Source organism: Hetaerina americana, unplaced genomic scaffold, assembly GCF_022747635.1.
Source record: "Hetaerina americana unplaced genomic scaffold, ioHetAmer1.1.p SCAF_1, whole genome shotgun sequence".
Taxonomy (NCBI): domain Eukaryota; kingdom Metazoa; phylum Arthropoda; class Insecta; order Odonata; family Calopterygidae; genus Hetaerina; species Hetaerina americana.
In genome coordinates, this window is record NW_027286069.1 from 46,014,889 (window position 1) to 46,035,526 (window position 20,638).

Consider the following 20,638-nt stretch of genomic DNA (forward strand, 5'->3'; position numbering starts at 1 on the left):
ACATGTATTCGTAGTCGTGCGCGAGGCGCCACTGTCCACGAGGTTAAAGCCAACTTTAAACACGTATGGTGTTTTCCCTTTGACAAATTCCTCGTGGACAGTGGCGCCTCGCGCACGACTACGAATACATGTGACATTGTATGTACGGTATTTCGTCATAACATCTAGTTCCTTTAAAAGCCCCAAAATTTCAGAGTTTAAGAGGACGCCTCGGTAGCTTAAGTGGCTAAAGCACTCGACCGGATATTGAGGGATCTGGGTTCGAGTCCCAGTCAAGGCGAATGATTTTTACGCTCTGAAATTGTTGCATTGAAATGCACATTAGCGGATGACTCCGTTAAAAGTTACTGTTGCGGCATCTCCCGCAGTTTCTTTGGAATTTGTCAAAGGGAAAACACCATACGTGTTTAAAGTTGGCTTTAACCTCGTGGACAGTGGCGCCTCGCGCACGACTACGAATACATGTGACATTGTATGTACGGTATTTCGTCATAACATCTAGTTCCTTTAAAAGCCCCAAAATTTCAGAGTTTAAGAGGACGCCTCGGTAGCTTAAGTGGCTAAAGCACTCGACCGGATATTGAGGGATCTGGGTTCGAGTCCCAGTCAAGGCGAATGATTTTTACGCTCTGAAATTGTTGCATTGAAATGCACATTAGCGGATGACTCCGTTAAAAGTTACTGTTGCGGCATCTCCCGCAGTTTCTTTGGAATTTGTCAAAGGGAAAACACCATACGTGTTTAAAGTTGGCTTTAACCTCGTGGACAGTGGCGCCTCGCGCACGACTACGAATACATGTGACATTGTATGTACGGTATTTCGTCATAACATCTAGTTCCTTTAAAAGCCCCAAAATTTCAGAGTTTAAGAGGACGCCTCGGTAGCTTAAGTGGCTAAAGCACTCGACCGGATATTGAGGGATCTGGGTTCGAGTCCCAGTCAAGGCGAATGATTTTTACGCTCTAAAAAACGAAATTAATCGCAACATTCTCCTCGATATCTTAATGAATTGACGATATTCTACGTTTTAGATTTAGTTCAGAGCAAAATGAAAAAAGATTAATACACACCATGAAGAGTTGAACTATTAACTTTTAATTATACAACGTTTCATCAAAAGTTATTACTTCGTTTGTACGTTTAATAATGATGCCTTGGGCTCATTTTTGAAATTATGTAAAATAAGCCTTGAGGAAGTCCAAGAATACGGAAATCAGATGTAATTCATCACGTAATTCTAGCGTAAACAATTGAGCGATATTAACAGAGCCCGGTAGATAACGTGGCAATGTATCTAAAAATACCGTTATCTACAGTAAGGAGTAGACACAATATTTCGTAGATCGATCAGGTGGAAACCACAAGAACGATGGGAATGATCCCCCTTAATTCCTTCTCTGGCTTCAAGAGAGAAAATCGAATTCATGTATACAGGACATTTTTATTCATGTGGCCATGAAATTGTTGGGTTCTCAGTGTTTTTCTTGAGATTTATTGGTGGTTGTCAGATTTATCTAGAAAGCCATAGGTGGGAGAGGAAAAGGAAATGGCTTCCCTACCCTGGATGCGTGATTTCATCCGCCTTTCGGCTTACCGGACTCCACCCTCATCTATCAAGCCAACCTCCAAGTTGATAACAATGGCCATTTTTACCAGTGTTATTAGGAGAACCTTTTTTTGCTCTCCAGGTATCATCTCATGATCAGATCGAGGTTAGAGTCACCGAAGGAAGAAAATTAAACTCATTCGAGAGTACCTTTAAATAAGCATCGCACTAAATTCCACATACAATCGAACAGAATACAATTCAGTGAAAAGCCTTAGGTTTAAGGTACTTTTATTATTATAATCCACAGTTTTTCCTCCCCTTTTAATATTAATCACTTGAAAGTATTTCAAAAAGATCACTTTTACTCCTGAAGCATCAAGCCCTCGAAACAACTAATAGACCTCAAAATATCTACGGCAATGATGGATAACAACTCCCACATACTGACTTTCGAGCTCTTAAAAAGACCATCGTTATTAATTATTGTCGTTATTATTATCGTAATTAAATTTAAAAATATCCGTTTAAAATAAAAAAAATCAGTTCAACAGTCAACGAGGGTTGACGATGGGCACTCCAGCTTTGAGGACCTTGCAGAACGGTAATGATAAAACTGTAACTAAAAAATAACATTAAATTGCAGTAATCCAAAGTTTTCTTCACTGCATATGTGATAATTTCGAACATCAACATTTAAAAAATACAATTATTTCCAAACACTGAGGTTGCTTTGGTAATTATTCTCTGGCTGGGGAGAATAATGGTCAGAGATGTTGATAATAGGATTTTTAATGAAATGAAACCACAGAGTTGAAGATTCTGTCCCTAAAATTCAGTTTTGTAAGCTATCTCAAGCTTTGAATGCAGGTTCGAACGCATGAGGTTTTCAAAACCCGATATAGAAATATGATACAGGGCAAATTCCAAACCAAGGTTTGCCAAAATCGCGACTGGCGAGGGAACATAGTGCAACCCTCACAAAGCGAGATCCAGCATTCCCGTTTATCGCTTGAGAAATCAATCCCAAGGGCAAATGGAAAACCTCCCGTAGGGGCAATGTCAAAGTGTGTTATCGTGCCGGGGAAGAGGCACTTAGGGGGAGGAAGGCAAAGAAAAGAATTTTTCTCAAAAGCTTTGGACTTCAAGTCATAAGTGGGAGGGAAAGGGGTTGTGGAAGAGTTGACGTCAAAGTTGACGGACCTTGAGGCATTCCGCCTTGGCGCTCATCTCCATCGACTGCATCTCGGCATCTCCCACTCCGCCGCCGCCGACTCCTCCTCCTCCTCGGTCGACGCCTCCGCCCGCGACACCCGCAGAGCACCGCTCCCGGTGCGGACAGTACGGTATCCAGGTAACCGTCGCCCGACCCGAGCCGCAGCTGTCAGCGACGTGACCCGAGGACCCACGTTGCCACAGTCGGCGGCCCCACAGCCATCTACGCCCTTGGCAGGTGTTTGTTTTGTTTTTTAAGGCGTTTTTAATTTTTTTGCATTTTAATTTTTTACCCCCCCAAGGTAACGGGGCGATTACGGGCGAAAAGGGTGAAAAGAGAAAGGAAAAACATTCTTAGCCTCGAGGAAGCAAAAAAATTACAGCAAGCATTGTACTTTGAGTGTGCTCTGTGCGGATGCAAAACGAATCCCCTTCGGGCAATCACCGTCTACCAACGTATGTCTTCCAACTACTAAAGACTTTTGTCAAAACAGGTAAAAATATACGAGAAAACTATGTACTTTATGGGGAAATAATCAAATAAATCCAAATGAAATAAGTTGAACGGGTGAGGAGTGACTAGATAGTTGGAGAGCTGATGCAAACCAATTCTTGGTGGTGGAAGAACTCGCTGACTCACCAGAATGTTAAAAATTTGAACTCAGCCTAAGACATATGTGCGTGTACGGAAGTTAAAGTTATCGGCTTAGGTGTATAACGGCTATGATCACATCACTCGAGTAATTAATATGAAATAGGTTGTGACACGCGACCTTGGAATTCCAGGTCATGCAATTTCGACCGCCACTTCATAAATATATTTCCACGCGTTCGTTTCAGATTGATCCGGAGAATGCCAAAGCAACGACTCTCAAGAAATCTCTTTTGGTAGATTACCTTTTGTGCTTATTTTCAAAGATAGTTGAGCGATTCTCCACCGCCGAGAGCGTCCCTAATATCACACTGCAGAGTCCTGACCGCGGTTTTGATTATTTCGCACCGCGGAGTAGTACGTGTACAGTCGCACCAACCACTGACATTTCCCGCGAGGATCGGTCGGGGTCTGCCTCTCCACTTATGTACTGCCTCGCTGATTTAGTATCCCCGAGAAATAAATTCGACAAATACATCAGACCCATCGGGTAACCGGTGGGAGATAACTGTTGCAGCGTCGGGAGCGGTGGGTCCATTAAGGCAATTGCTTCTCTCACCATCCTCCCACGTCGCGCACCCCAAAAAAGATCCACCCCTCCCGGTGCTCCGGGCAGCCCCGCATCGGCGGGGTGGAGAACCGACCCATTTTATGGGGCTGCGCGAAGTTCCATTTTCGGCATCGACCGGCGAATAATCGCGTCGACCCCAGAATCGACGGGCGCGTCCGTCAAACGACAACGCCGTGCTCGCCGGCGTGTGAGTGCACCGCTCCGTCGTGAACAATGCCGCACCTCGGCGTGAAGAATTGAACCAGGGGATCGTTTTACAGTGCGCCGATCGCATCCGCGACTCAAGGAGTGCCGCACTCTCCAGAAGGTGTGCACATTTCTTTCCGTCCAGAAGGAACGAAATCCCAGATGCTGCCGGCGGTGACAACTGTTATCTATTAAGAGGAAGAGTCAACTTCGAAATGCTATAATATTCATAAGATGAACAATCATAGCAGCAACGAATGAGATTAGGTTTAGCAAGGTCTGATTTATGTCTTTGTCATACTGTTTGTACTAATTGGCTATAACATACAGTTCATGGAGGAATAATTCATGCATTTGCAGAATTATTACGTCTGAAGGAGCCAGCTGAAACATGCTTAACTGTTGCCATCGAAAACAACGTAAAGCTGTAATACTCGAAATAATCCAACCTTCGTAATGTAGTAGCAGTGGCTGTTGGTGGCAGTGGAGGAGTAAAATCAGTAATCAACGCTACTTTGACGAAAAGAAAAATATATGAATATGAAGTATTAATGAGAATTTTTGATTACTTAAAAAAGGAATACGTCTAAAAAAACTGTTACATTACATTTTATATGAAAAAATTTGGATTGGTATTTATTTGGAAATTAATACTCATTAAACATAGAGTGAATGACTCAATTAAGATCGGAAGTGTATCATTTCAACCGATATGTAAGGCCATCATGGTAATGCGATTAGAGGCAAACTTCAGCATGTCCAGACCTGAATGTCTTTTTTATATTACCAACCATCCAACCATATCACTTCACCGTTCGCCAGAGGAAATGTAATTAATAGAATATGGTGAATTGGGAAATAATCGGGCATGCCTGAAACAGAGGTAGAGGATCCTCTTTAGACCATTGTTACGGTCGAATGAACAAGAAATTGTAGCGGGAAAGGAGACAAAATAAGAATCGCCAAGTGATTTCGAAAGTTTTAAAGAAACTATGAAAGTGGCAAGTTCGAAGAACATAACTAAACACGTAATATTATGGACAAAAGGACACTGAATATGAAATCCGCAGGGAGCAAGATCGTGAAAATTTAATATTCCCTCTATTGTTTTATCCGTTGATTCTCCTAAAATTTCTATTTTCCGAGCATTCCCTCTCCACGTCTCCTCTCGGCAACACAAAACAATTCCCTCACCCCTTCCCAGCAAGTGCGCTAACATATCCAAGGTGAAAATATGAACTTTCAATCGAGTTACGAAATCGATGTTTTAGCAAACGTCTACGATTGCAGTACTACAATATGTACATGCATTACAACATCTACCGTCAAAGTATTCAACCCGTAGGTCGATTTTGATGGAGCAAGGATATACAGTTAATCTCGTGCTACTGTACTAGAGTATATCACTCTTAATATTAAACTAGCCAAGGTTTATTATTTTATTTAAAAAACTAACCGAAAAGGTTTGGCTATTATCAATAATTTTATTTCATTTTTTGTTATCAGTTACATAACTTTTTTTGCATACAAATATTTTTTAAACAGATTCAAGGTTATAGCCAGGGAGCTAAATATTGAATGAGATATTTCTTGTATTGAAATGCAGAAGCATAGCTTCACAAATACTTCAGACTACTATGGGATGGGTGCACCCATGATATAAATAATGGTTTACTAGCGTAATGCACATTTATAGATATCCAGCCATCCAATGGTCTTCGAACGTACTTTTCTGAGTCTCATAGTAACCATCAAGTTTTGTTTATTACGATGAGAAGCTCTAAAAGGGGAATGATCCTTACATGATAACTTTGGTATTTCGCCGAGTTTTAGCTCTTGCCCTGTATGCCAAGGTGATAATATCTGGAGATAAGGGCGGAGTATTCAAATGTCATGAAGATAGTAATGTCTTGACGGTTAGAGGAAGACATCCTTGCAAAAACTTGGCTAAGCTCAGTAAACGGTTGGAAACAGAAAGAGAACAGACTCTTGGCTTTATAGAAATGTACGTTCATTATAGGCATATGTTAACTATATGTCTGCACATGTTAGGCTTTATCTCAGAAGAAACAAATACTGGCGGCAAATAGAACTACCATAGGTACATGGAAGCAAAGCGTTAACATTTAAATACGTAGACTAATTTTCTACGGATGTAAGACTTGTATGATATGAGCAAAAGGTATAAGAAGATTGGAGGTGATGGAAATGTGATTCCAAAGAAGAATGCTGAAAATAAAGTGGATATACAGAGTAGCATCTGAAGAAGTACCTGGAGAAAAATGAAAAGAGAGAGGCTTATGAAGAACAATAAGATGAAGAAGAAGGGATTAGATTAAACACATCCTGAGGCACGAGGGTTTACTGACGATTAAAATTGAAGAAAATATGGAGGGGGAAGATTACAGGGGAAAACCCAGGATGAACCACTAGAAACAGTTAACGGAAAATATCAGTTCAAGGAGCCATTAGGATCAGCATAGCAGGGCAGTGAACAGTACAGTTAAGCGAGCTGAGAAAAACCAATTCTCGAATTGATAAGCCATGTCTATGATGATGTGTATGCTATTCATATATATATACGAGAAGTTTAGCATATTTCATGTGTTGAAACTACGGTAAAATTAAAAAAGAAGCATGGTTCAAGTAATCCTCCACATGGACATTCTACCAGTAATGCAGTACAGACTTCTTCGTTAGACTAACGATGGGGTAGCGGATCGGATCGTTGCAAGCGAATGGGCGGAGTGGATGAGCGGAAGAGGTGCAAAGAGAGAAAGTACGAGGTAAGGAGTGCACGGAAGCGGCAGGCTTATTGGCTGGAAAGGCCCGAGAAACGAATAATCCATATGTGCGGCGGCTGCGGGAGTGCTTTGCGAGCTCCTACTTCCGTAAGAAGGCGGCGGCGAAGGACCGGAGGGAGTGTGCGATGGCACTCGCCACCGGGTGCAGCGGAGCACTCAATCACGCACAGGGAAAAAGGAGGAAGAAAATAAGCGAGGGGAAGGAAAAGTCCAGAGATTCCGAATAAATGACATTCCGGCTGCACCACTAGGAGAATCGGCGCGTAGGATTCGCCAGATAAGTAATTGGAGTAATAGGTTTGGGGGGTGATAAGAGGGGTGTGTGTTACGGAGCGGGGCTTATCACAATCAATAAACGTGCTCCCACCAGAAAATAAAACCATGGACGACTTCTCTCCACACCGAGTGTCTACCATTTAATTCGACACCGTCACTCGTTCGCTGGAATGTTTACTTTAACCCAATTAGCGCGGCAAGAGCTGAAACTGCAGTCATATTAAAAAAAAATTCGCGGGCAGAACATTTATTACCGACTTGAAAGGTAAAGTAATAAAAAGGACGAAATTAAAAGCAGCATATCACCTCTAACCTTTTTTTAGTTAAGTGGTTGTTGCACGTTTGCACAAGAAGTCCTCATAAAAATGTTTGTGCTTGCAATGAACTCCTTATGATGATAACTAAATATGCCGAACGGGATAGAACGTTAATTCGTCTTAAAAGGCATGTTGAACTTAAAAGAAACAGCGTGATAATTTCTCCCAATATAATGAGTTTTTTGGTACTCTACAGAGTGTTTTTATTCTGAACGCCTTTTACAGAACTTTGGTATTATATCTGCATTTGAATTCGCCACATACCTCTACATAATCTAGTTTATCTGATGAAAAAGTTTTCTAAAGAATTTCAAAACTGCACAAAATTTAGAGTGCACGAGTTTACAAAAACTAGTAACTCTTTTTCAAATGAACTTTGCGTAGGAAATATGCTTCGAAAGATAAATTTGATGTTATTTTATATTATAATCAATAAAATTTGAAAATACTGGTACCTGAAGCCACATACTGGTAAAACATCTCAAGTCTCGCATTTAAATTTAAATTATGATAATAGTTAAGACCCATAGTTCCTTTGCCTTTCAACTTTTACAGAAATACTACCTACGTATTTTGAAAGTAAAACACTTTAACGAAAAATTAAAAATGCCAGACATAAATTCTGCCTATTACATTCGGTTTGACATTTTTGTCCATCAAGCAGAGGCCATCAAAGTCAAGATAAAATTGTAAATGCCTAATTGCGACTAATAGGCAAAATCAAAAGTTTATAATCAAATAATAAAATGTTTATTATCAAAGTTTATTATTAATAATCAATAAATTTCATAAAGCATGATATTTCACGCACAGATATTTTAATTTGCCTAGAGAATAATGCATTCCGATAACAGAAAATAAAAGAGAAGGTGGGATGCTTTAAACTCTATAAAAAATGTATAAATACCTAGCAATTAATACAAATAGCAGAAAAATGAAGTCTTTTCGAGAGAAAAAACATGTTAAATATGAGTAAAATCACATTTAAATCGATATTGTTTCATATTAAGCTTTTAAATAATGTGAAATTTGTCTAACTTGTATTTCACACTATGATAGTATTTCTAACACGTATTTCACATTGTGATAGTATTTCACCAAAATATTTCTAATTAGATGCAGAACCAAATTTATGAGAGGGTAGAGCGATATTTGTTTTTTCCACATTTAGTAAATATTGCGCATAAACTGAATCATCAAAGTGAAGCGTTAAAATGAACAAACTTAAAGACGAATGATTTTTACACTCTGAAATATTGGCATTAAAATGCATAGTAGCGTATGACTTCGTCAAAGTTTACAATTGCGGTATTTCCCGCAGTTTCTTGGAAATTCAGAATGACTAGCCAGTCCATTACTTTTCTCCTTGATAAAACTCGTATCATTTAAACGTCACCCTGAAGTTGCATCTTTAGTGGTTTATGCGGCGTATGGATAATACGACTTTAAGTCAACGTAGCGTCACCTTGACAGCTGTGAATCGGTAAAAATCGGAGGAAGAGCGTGGCACTCGGCAGCGATTCCGAGCGCTCGAGAGCCATTGAGGTCGAGCGAGCGAGAAGATTAGAGCCGCGCGCAGGAGCGCACGTCTTTCCCGACCCGAGTGCGGCACGGGGGAGTGACTCCACGGCGTGATACTGCGACTCATCCCACGAGATATAAACCGTCCATCGCCGCCCCCATCTCCACGCTTGGTCCCCAGCTCCCCCTTTGACCGGACACGGCTCGCTTCCCGGTTGGAACACACTCCCACGCTCGCACTCTCAAGCGCGCGCACCGGCTCGCCATCGCTTTCTCGCACACCCGGACCTCTCTCTAATCCTCCCTCCCTCCCAATCCCCACGAAGCTACCAACGCCCCCCCAATCCAACCCTCACGCCGTGACCCGCCTCCTACAGCGTACACACATACACACTACGGGTTTCGTTCCTCTCCATCTCCGGCATCTTACTCCTCCATCCAAATCCTCCAATCTCCCCGGGGCTCTCTCCTCCCCTTTCATCCCCTCGCCACTTAGGGGGACTCTTGAGACCACCCCCTTTCCCTTTGGGTCCCTTCCTCACTTACCCCCCGATCTCCCCCGTCACCGCTTACCGCAGGCGCACCTCAACGAACCAGCTCCACAATCATCTCTAGACCTCAACGCCCTCTCTGCTCCCCCGACGCCAGACCCCATCCAACCTCTTATCCTTCTCCTCTCCCTCTCTCACTCTCCTTATCACCCTCCCCCGATCTCCCTCCCCATATCTCCCTCTCCCTCTCTCCCTTACCCCCCTCGCCACCTCACTCACACGGACACGCCTTCCCCACCATCCTCCTCTCCTACCAGAATCCCTGCTCCGAGCATCTTGTTAACCCCCCGCATTATCGCTTTGTTTCAACCATTCACTCACCGTTTCCGATCTCACCGTCAACATGGAGTGATCATTAAGTGGTGGGCCCAACTTCAGAAGTTGTGGAGCTTCAAAAAGATAAAGTCTACCTTATTAATATAATGAGTATATAAATTATGTTTCCATTTTCCCGTCCTAAGGGAAAATTAATTTAAAATGAGAGAAACTATTGTGAATACGTACTCGATCGTATTTTTTATGCCAAATATTATCAAAGAAATTTCCAAGGAATTATTTGTATCCTACCGCCCACTCTTTTGCATTTTGCAGTCACAAATAAGATAATGGAATGAAATTCGTGAGTGAAAATGTATGCCTATGTGTCGCGTCAGAAAAAAACAAAGGGTACATAAATAGTTCCTAAATGTATGTCTCCTCCTTCGACTTTTCTCTTTAACATTATTAAATAGAATTAGCATCTCTCAGGGCTCCCTATCTTTTGAATCAACAGTCGTGCTTCAACCGCCACCACTGAATGAAAGTACTCCAAGAGGAGATCTCCCCAGCTATGTAATTCATTCTCGTATAGTGGCGGGCATCTTATTCAGTGCCCCCCCCCAATGTGTCTTCCGGAAGGGTGGGACAGCATATTTATTCGGCCAAGCGCGTCCTTTGATACTCCGCGTAGGTTTTTTAAAAATTCAGCACTTTTCAGATCACACCTCTTATTCGGCTAACATTCATTTGAAAAGTTAGCCCATTCCAACCTCACGGATGGTCGTAAATTTCAGTAAATGGATGAATAATTCAGTGGAGCCACTTTCGCAGCCACTATGTAACCACTTCCTTCAACTTAGGCGAGTTTTAATGGACGCGACAGAAGAGACAATGTGGTGGCCCCAAAGGAATCGAATGTTCCCGATGTGGATCGCCCACTTTAAATTACTACGATAGTGCTGAATTCAGCCTTGGGCAAAGATGGACCTAAAATATGCAGAGGGAAAATTATGAATATTCGAATATTTACTTCACCGCGATCTTCGTAGTAAAGACTAAAAGCAAAAAAATAAGGCCTCCTTAACCAAAGTTAACATTTAATAATTCCGTATTTATGTGATTAAGTTCAAGAGAATGAGTTGATTGATTAAAAAATTGATCCCGAATCACTATTTTTTTAGTTTTATTATTTAATAATTTTTATTCATTACTAACGATTTTATTTTCTAATGTTTTTTAATCCTATTCAAACTTATGATTTTGTTATGCGTTTTATGCCTGATGTGCTGATTTTGATATGTGTCATACGTCCGATGTTTAAGTTTGACGAGGTGTATCATAGTCGTACCTAATGACCAATAAAATAATAACAACTAATAATCCAGTCGTCCATTGCCGTAACGAAATCAGAAACAATTCAGCAAAAATGAAAGAATTAAAGTCTAGCACATTCATTTAGAAATAATACCAAAACCTTTGAAAATTGCGAAAGGGTAGATAAAAGCTGGATTGAATGATAAGAATAGTAAATTAACGGCACGCTGCGGATAAGCCATCCAATTCCTCTCATAAATCCACACACTTTAAAGAATGCGTAGCAATGCATTTTGAATATGCCGAAGAGAAGCTAATTGCAAGAGATATTCCCGATTCCTTCTTAAAACATTTAGGTCTCCCTACAGCCAAAAGATTCTGGATTTGACGCAGTTTTAAATCCTGAATTTTTATTTGCTAAATCTGAAAATGCACAAACAGAGTTATATAATTCTAGGAAAATATGTGACCAGACAACATGAAGTTCCCTGAAAAAAAGTTCTTTAACCTTCCCAAATTACAATTTAGCAACCCAGGTAACTAGCTTCAAGGAATAAAATTTTATACAATTGAAACAGCCTTGCAAATTAGAGATTAAGGAAAGGCATTTTATTGGAAATAATAATAACAAAAACAAATCCCAAAATTTTCATTAATTAGTTAAACAGGGATTGGCAAAAGAAGAGCTCTTATTCGGTCTCATTCCATTCTGTCTCGTTTCAAAATATTTACAAAAGTTTATATGATTACACAATTTGTCAAACTTATTTCAACTACCTTTTATAGTGTTTACACGCCTTCTCTGTGGTACTTCTGCTCGCTCAAAGAAAGTCGCCACACGCAGTTTGAGAACATACACCCTACGAACGTATGGAAAATACGAGCTACTCTCGTTTTGACGTTTTTTCGTACGTTAAGAGTTTAATCACATTGGCTGCAGTGCATTGAATACTTAAGAGGTGCGTTTAGTAGCTTTTCGACTTACGGGATAAATAATTAAAAAGATTAAATTAGCCGCTGGCATAAGAATTCGTCTCTTTAACTAAGACAATCCGAAAAAATGGCAATGTAAATAACTCTCCTTGTTATTGGTAAGGGACTTTTGTTTACTCAATTGTGACTGAATTTTCAGTTTTCCAATGGCAGAAGTTATATCACGTTGGAATGCACCCAGGGAAATGCCGTGCATAACGTAGGATTGAAAACCGCAACGAGGCCAAACCGGGTTAGCCGGCGGGCGTGTTGAGTCGCTGAGCCGAGCTAACCGGGTCGACTTTCTTCATCGATTTCAAACAAGTGGGTTAAAGTTCACCCGAGAATGAACCGTTCCCAAATTGTGTGCTTCCTTCCACCATCATATCACTTCCCATGTCTTTGTCATCTCGCTCTCGCACCCTTCCTCGCCCCGAACGGCACTCACGTGTGACGGCCGGGAATAACGCACGTCTATCGGATAACTGTTCACCCTCGAATAACGAGGGTTACCTGTGCCACCACAATGATTCTCCAGCCTACCTCCGCTCGTCTCTAGGGGCAGCTCTTCTCTCGCCGCTCGCCTCCCTTCTCTCAAACTCAATTCCGGCGCCCTCCAACGCCAAATCCTTTTCTCAACCCCCGATCTTTTCTCTATCTCTCCTGGCGCGTCTTTCAGCACCCGAGAGCTCGCCCTTGGACATCCCTCAACTCGCCCCACATTCCTCACTTTCCAACCTGCCTCACCTGACACTCCAACCTCGCCTTGCCGCCTTATTTGCCCTCCTTTATCTCATCGAGCATTTCCCCCCTTTTGCTCGCTATTCTCCTCCATTTCCCCAACCTCCACACCCTATGCTCAATCCCGAATACCGTCCCAGATAAAATTAATGGTTTCAGGCTTGTCTCAGTGGATACTTTTAATTGAAAGCATTTTATAAATTATTTACAATGCACAACTCACATCAGCATTTATTTAAGAATAAATATTTGGACTAATTAAGGAGTATAGGTGTATTTCAGAGAAATCCGGGATAATCAACTCCAAATGTCTAGCTATATAATCGCCATCCTTTTACCATGGCCGCTACCTATTGGTTTCAATCTCTCCCTACTTCCCTCTTCCAGAATATTTGCTCGTAAGGAAGGAAAAACTACACGAACATTTTAGTATAAATGATGAGAGAATTAAGCCTCTTCCAAAACTTCCTGGGCACGGACCTGCTGTGCCCGCTTGCGGATCGGCAGGGGTGTCCAAGGGGTCTCCCAAGGTAACCCCATCCCCCTCTTAGGTACGTCTCAAGTCGCCCACACACATAACAATCACTACATACACCCTTCCCTCTCCTTCTGCTTACTGATATTTCTCACTTTTACAGGTTGGTGCACCTGTAGAAATATCACAACTCCAAATCATATTAAATGATTTCATATCCCAAGTTGCACCAATTTTAAATCAATTCTCGAGCCCTTCCCGGCCGGGAACCATTCAACATGGACCACCCGGTCTCGGAGAAAAAGACCTTAGGCCAGGCAGACGATCACTTTTCGCTGCGCCCTGACTCCCCCTCACCACCATTGCAAAGTCCTGAGCTACAAACGCTCCTCAACCTCCTGCCTACTAACAAAACCAACGTTCAAACGGTAACCATTCCAATCCCCACCAAAGCCCTGGAGGATCCCCGCCTCCAATCCATCCTTAGCGCATACGGAGTGCAATGCCCAGCCACCATACCTTTCCAATCGAACCCTCCGAATTCTACCTGCTCTAAGCGGACAGCCCCTGCGGATTCGGAATTCAGAACCGTTCAATCAAAGAGGAAAGCGAAACCCTCGCCCCAAGGAGTAGAAAATCCTACCCCAACCTCAAATAGATTTTCGCCTCTCTCCTCTCCTGAAAATGACGCGGTTCCTGAACCTAACCTGTGCTCAATGGAGGAGGAACCCACTGTGCCTCAACCACGTCCCAGAATACCTCCTATCTTCCTAAAAGATATCAGACACTGGCAAGAAAAATGCAACAGCCTTCGCTCTGTCTGCGTCCTTCCTCCCGTTGCCACTCTCGTGCGCAATGAAATCCGAATTAACTGTCAGACCATAGAAGACTTCCGAGCCATCTCCGCCATGCTCCGTACAAAAGGTTGGGAGCACTATACATACCAATTGCATTGCGACAAGAAACCTCACTTTGTGATCCGCGGTCTCCCTGAAAACACCCCGGTCGAAAATATTCAAGAAGCCTTGGCCGACATCGGTTTTCCGACGGACCAAGTCATCCAACTCAAATCCACCCGACCTTCTCGCATTCAACAAGCAGAGAGAAACGCCATCAGGGCCGCCAACTCGGAAGCAATACTCCCCTCCATCCCACAAAAGGAACTTCCCCTCTTTCAAGTCCGTCTTCAAGACGACTCAAGAAGGGACGAGTTCCTCAAAACATCATCCCTCCTTCATCTTAAAACGACCATTGAACCTTTTCGCCAGCCAGCTGGCCCACCCCAATGCATGTCTTGCCAGAGGTATGGCCATACTCATAAAACCTGCGGCCTCAGCCCTAGGTGCGTCAAGTGTGCAGGTGACCACCACTACAGGGAATGCACCAAATCCAAAGACCTTCCTGCAAAATGCGTCAACTGCGGTGGCCCGCATACAGCTAACTATAGGGGCTGCGTGGTCCACAGAGAGTTACTATATAAATTACGTTCCAAACGTGCGTCATTTAACATTGGCTCTCTACCCACCCCACCAAATTCCGTTTCACAAGCTTCATTCCCACCCCTTCAAAACGCATGGCAAACTCGTCCCAACCCCTTTGCACCGACTGACCGCCCTGTACCAAACCAGACCACCTCAACCTCTACCCCACCCGCACCAACCCAATCTGAACTTAACTCAAGTCAAAACCTAAATCCAGTTCCTTCCGTCCCGACAAATTTGAAGTCGTCCCTACTTTCCATCATTTCCAAGCTCTTAACCAGCGACGATAATGCTTCCCTTATGGCCATCCTTAAAACTGACCTAATCCCCTGCCTCATTCAGCTACTAAATGGCTTGTAATCCGCCTTCCCTTCCCCAACACCTAAGTTTCCTTCAGTGGAACTGTAATAGCATCCACCCTAAGGTCCCTGAACTGCAACATCTTGTGGCCAACCACTCTCCAGATGTCATTCTACTACAGGAAACTAAGCTTAAACCTGACCAATCCTTTTCAATCCCCAACTACAAGGTTTTCCGGCGGGATAGACCCGATAGCCAAGGAGGTGGTGTTGCCATTCTCATAAAAAGGCATATCCCCTGCGACCAACTATGCCCACCAAAAACCAATACACTAGAACTGGTCGGTATCAGTATTATGACCAGAGAAGGCCTGGTACGCATCTGGTCTGCCTACTTCCCCCCCAGTCGCTACAAGTTCCCCAAGGACGATCTGGACGCCCTTTCGACTATACTAGCTTCCAGATCCATATTGGGTGGTGATTTAAACGCCAAGCACACGGCCTGGGGTTGCAGGACCAATTCTAGCCGGGGGCACTCTGCGCCGCCTACAACAGGTTGAAAACTTCGCCATAATATCACCAGCTTTACCAACCCACTTCCCTCCGAACCCAGCACTCCCCGATATCCTAGACCTCGTCCTTACTTCCCTTCCACCCAGTTTTACCATCAGCAACGTCGACAACGCGGCTTCTGACCACTGCCCGCTTACCTTTACGATTCCGCTCAATCCCAGCTTGCCATCTATCCGTTTTTCCAAAATAAACTGGTCCAAATTCAAATCTACCTGCAGCTCCACTTCAATTACATTACCAATTATATCCAACACAGATATGATCGACTCTGCCATTTCCAAATTTACAAACTTAATCAACTCAATCGCCGCAACCTCAGCTCTCCGCCCAAATCCGGAAAACCTCACCGGTCCTGCCCTTCCAGCCGCGATAATACGGCTGATGCAATTAAGAAACCAGGCCAGACAGCTCTGGCAACGTACTCACCACCCTATCGATGGCCGCAAATACCGTGCCCTTAGAAACCTGGTTACCTCCCAGCTAAGGAAACATAAAAACCTATTATGGGACAAAAAGATTTCCAGCCTTTCGCACAAGGATAACTCCGTCTGGCCACTTGCTAGATCTCTCAGAAAGAGGACTACTCCTCCTGCCCCGCTCTCTTACCAGGGTAAACTAGCATACTCTGACAAAGACAAGGCAACTATATTTTCAGATGTTTTGGAGTCCATTTTCCGAAACCCAGATCCCTCTCCACTTGACAACCTAGTATACTCCACCTTCCAATCCATTTCACACTCCCCCCCTCCTTCAATCCCTCCGATAGCCTTACCTGAACTACAATCTGTCATAAACCATTCCAAATCCAAATCTGCACCCGGCCTCGACCTCATCTCCTACTGTCACCTAAAAAACCTACCGAAAACCTACATCCAACACTTCCTAGCCATTCTCAACGCCTGTCTCACTCATTGCTACTTCCCGCCTGCCTGGAAAAAAGCTAAAATTATCCTACTAGCAAAACCTGGTAAGGATCCGAAAGATCCCGCAAACTATCGGCCCATTAGTCTCCTGCCCTGCATGGGTAAAGTCTTGGAGAGACTAATCTTAAACCGCCTTCAAGAAGAGCTACACTGCTTAAACCCATTAAGACCAGAGCAAACAGGTTTCACTAAAAAGACGGCCACCACCCACCAAATTCTACGACTTGTCGAGTATATCACTTTCGGATTCAACATCAACAAGCACACGCAAGTAGCCTTTCTCGACATAAAGCGTGCTTTTGACCGTGTCTGGACGGAGGGACTCATCCATAAACTAGCACAGACGGAGTTATCCTTCAACCTCATCAAAATAATATCCTCCTTCCTCTCCTCAAGAACGTTTGTAGTATCAGTAAATTCAAACCTCTCAAACCCCAGGCGCATCCTAGCAGGTGTCCCTCAAGGAGCCATCCTTTCTCCAACCCTCTTCAATTTATTCATAAATGACCTTCCGGCCCACCCAAAAACGCAGCTCTTTTTATATGCCGATGACACAGCACTCGCCTCCCAATCCTTCTGTCCAGACACAGCAGCCGATACACTACAAGAACACCTCGACTCAGTAGAGGAATGGATGACCTCCTGGAAACTGCAAATTAACGCGGAAAAGAGCGAAGTCGTAAACTTTGCTAGGAAATGGAAGAAGCCGTGCTCAACGAAGCTATTTTATAAAAACGTCCAACTACCCCATAGGGACACCGCCAAATTTCTAGGTGTCTTCTTCGACCGTAAACTCACTTGGCACGCCCACACGAAATACGCAGTAAACAAGGCTAATGCAGCATATTGCTCAATTTACCCCCTACTAAAATCCGACAGCCCACTAAACCTGAATACAAAACTAACCCTATATCAAACAATGATAAGGCCAATCCTAACCTACGGATATCCGGCGTGGGGTGCTATTGCAGAGACCCATCTAAGTAAAATTTGCACTTTCCAAAACAAAACCATCAGGAGAATCGTTAATGCACCTTGGTTCATCCGTAATGACTCCCTTCAAAAAGACCTTAAACTACCTGACATACGCACCTACCTCCAATCAATAGCTGAGTCATTCCCAAAATCACTAGCCTCCACGAATAACCCCCTCTTAGACAATCTATGGGCATACGACAAAAATCCTCATTTTAAGCATAAACGCCCGAAACACACTACCATGAAAACCAATTTATAATACAAAACCCTAATCCTGTAACCATAATCATCCTTAACTTGCCCTAAACCAAAACAATTAAAAAGTCAAAAAACCGTTAATCAGCAGCAGCTGGAAATCGGTCTAGATGCGTTTAGGCGCAGTACTTCATCGGTTCGGTTCGGCTCTTCCAAAACAGTACACAGATTAATATACGATACTGTCGTACTCTTTTGAGACACGGTGAAGGGTTTACTAACATATTCTAAACACGTATTATGCTCGGAAATAATTTAAAATCACTTTCGCATTTTGAACTTAACTGGAAGATCAACGCACCTCAAAAGAACTCACGTATGTATGCACATGTTTTACCAATCACGTATGCGTGTAGATGTAAGTATGATCATCCATTACTTTTCTATGAGAGAATAGGAGCAATGTCCGTTAACTGAGATCACAATGTAGGGTTTATGTTAGGGTGGCATTACCGAAATGAACTTAGCTACATTTGAATATTTGTAGCAGTTAACCTCAACATCAGCGAGGCTAGCGGTTAATGTCAAATAAACAATATTTTAAAGTTTTAAATTTAAGTTACAACAATTAACCAAAGATGATCAGTGTCTAATCAGCAGTTTTAAAATTACAAATTATGTAAATCGAATAAGATAAGGGGATACAATGAATTACATCCTCATGCTGATTTACATGATGTTATTTCACAGATTTCCAAGCAATTTTCATATTTTGTATTACGACCTGGGAGTCGGTGATTTGAATTTAAATAGACTGAACTTCATTACGCCTGCGATTTATATTTATTCATTCGTTTCCCATGTTTGTGGAAGGTTTCAATCATTGTAGGATACTTGCAAACCCATTATAAACCTCGCATATCTCATCTCAGCCAAGAATTCATGATTAAACTGGGTAACTACGGTTTGAATCGGCCAGCTCATTTATTTTTCCAAAACACTCAAGAATACACTATACTGCCATAGTGCACAATAACGGTATATTCCGCTAACATGATGCAAATTTAACATTATGATTTCAAAATTCCTATTACCCTAAGCTTGATTATTGTAATATTTTTCTCCATCTTCCAACATATTTCGGTCCATCTGTAATCACTACAGAGGTGCTTTTATTACATGTTCTCACAAACGAGTTTATTTCATTATATTCATAAAATATCTAATCGAGGGTTAACTAGCAACAACACAATATCCAATACACTCCGGCAGCATTCATCCGAATCGAAGGCCTCCGGTTCACTCCACTAGCTCCATGGGCGATGCACAACCCAGGTGGATCCGATCCTTGTACTTGCCTCCTTACACCCTACTATCTCACTCCTTTGTTTCCTGCCGTCACTTCACCCTCCTCTTCCCTACTCTCCGCCGCAATACGAGAGCACATACGCGCCGAGTCATCTCCGCGCCTTATCTCACGCAAACGCAGCCCTCCTGCTCTCTACCCCACCGCCTCCCCCATTGGACAAGGGCCTCACCCGCGTCAGCATGAACCGCACATCCATCTTCCTCTTGCCGAGGAGTCCTCTCCAACCCCTCACCACCCACCACTCTCGCTATTCTCCTCCCCTCCCCGCCACACCCTATCCGTCTCCTCGGTCCACACCACCATGGAGCCCACCCGCCCTCCCCGCACGCCCGACCACTTCGACCCTCCCGCACCCACCTCCATCGGATTCCATTTCCACTTCCCAAAAACCCCTCCAAATCCTCTAAACCCCTTCCCCATCCACCCAACCCCGTAGCTCTTCCCGAATCCTCCCGCACCCCTCACTCTCTCCTGGGCTCCACTCTTGCTCTTCCCGCGCAAAATTTCCCCCTCACCCACTCGGCCACGTCCTTTACCCCGCTTTTCCCCCATTTCCCATTTTCGTAATCTCCGGTAGGGTCTGCCTACTCTCACGGGCTAGCCCGAGCGGCCGCGGGTTCGAATCTTCCCTCCCCACCTCCACCGCCAACTACCATCACCATGCGTCCACCACCACGCTACAAAGAACGTTCATTTTCAACCAAATGGGATGATTTATGGTCTGCGTGTGGTTCAAAATGTATGATGTGATCATCTGCTATATCTTTCGCCCGCGCTCAAAGTCGGTTTGCAGAGGTAATGTAAGGGAGCAGGCCCCAGATGTTTTCCATCATGAAAAGTTCTGCCAACGCAAAATTTTGCTTGCTCTTATCCTACTTCTACCACGAATACTGTACTCTCGGATTTTTCTTATTTTACTACGTTGTTCACTCGCTGGAAAAAAACTTAAGTTTCCATCGATGGAAAATGCCTCATGATCTCCGCTTGACATATATTCGTTAATTATCCACAACTTTTCCTTTGAAGATTGATTTACTGCATTCCTATTCTATTTCCTTTCTATTACTAGCTCCCTAACGTTTATATACCGTTTACGCCGACCTTCCCTTGTAAGGCCTACATATATACGTGGGTCCTTCAACAATTACTTATAAAATACAAGATATGCATAAGATCTGCATAGTATCGGAAAAGGTTTTTGTCTAGTAGTAGGCCTCATCTCTCACTAGACTGCTGTTAAATTTTCTGCTATATCCATCCAGTGGTTTCATGTTCACAGTCAATTAAAGCAACTAACTTTTGTTTAATTAGAAAACGGAAATAAAGGAGTTTCGCGTGGTGATGAAACACTTTTAAACGGCCCAACACCAACAGTGATCAAAGCCGAGTTGAATAAGTTTCATGAATCATTTGCTCATTT

The 20,638-nt window shown here is 43.1% G+C and overlaps 1 protein-coding gene across 1 annotated transcript in view; it reads right to left on the minus strand.

Annotated features, from left to right (window-relative positions):
* LOC139685469 (uncharacterized) overlaps positions 1–20,638 on the minus strand; it is a 278,351-nt gene that overhangs the window by 164,988 nt on the left and 92,725 nt on the right. Inside the window, exon 2 of the mRNA XM_071582490.1 lies at positions 2,751–2,992. Within this exon, the coding sequence (XP_071438591.1) occupies positions 2,751–2,792 (42 nt within the window). The 5' untranslated portion in view covers positions 2,793–2,992. The remainder of the gene's footprint in view (positions 1–2,750; positions 2,993–20,638) is intronic.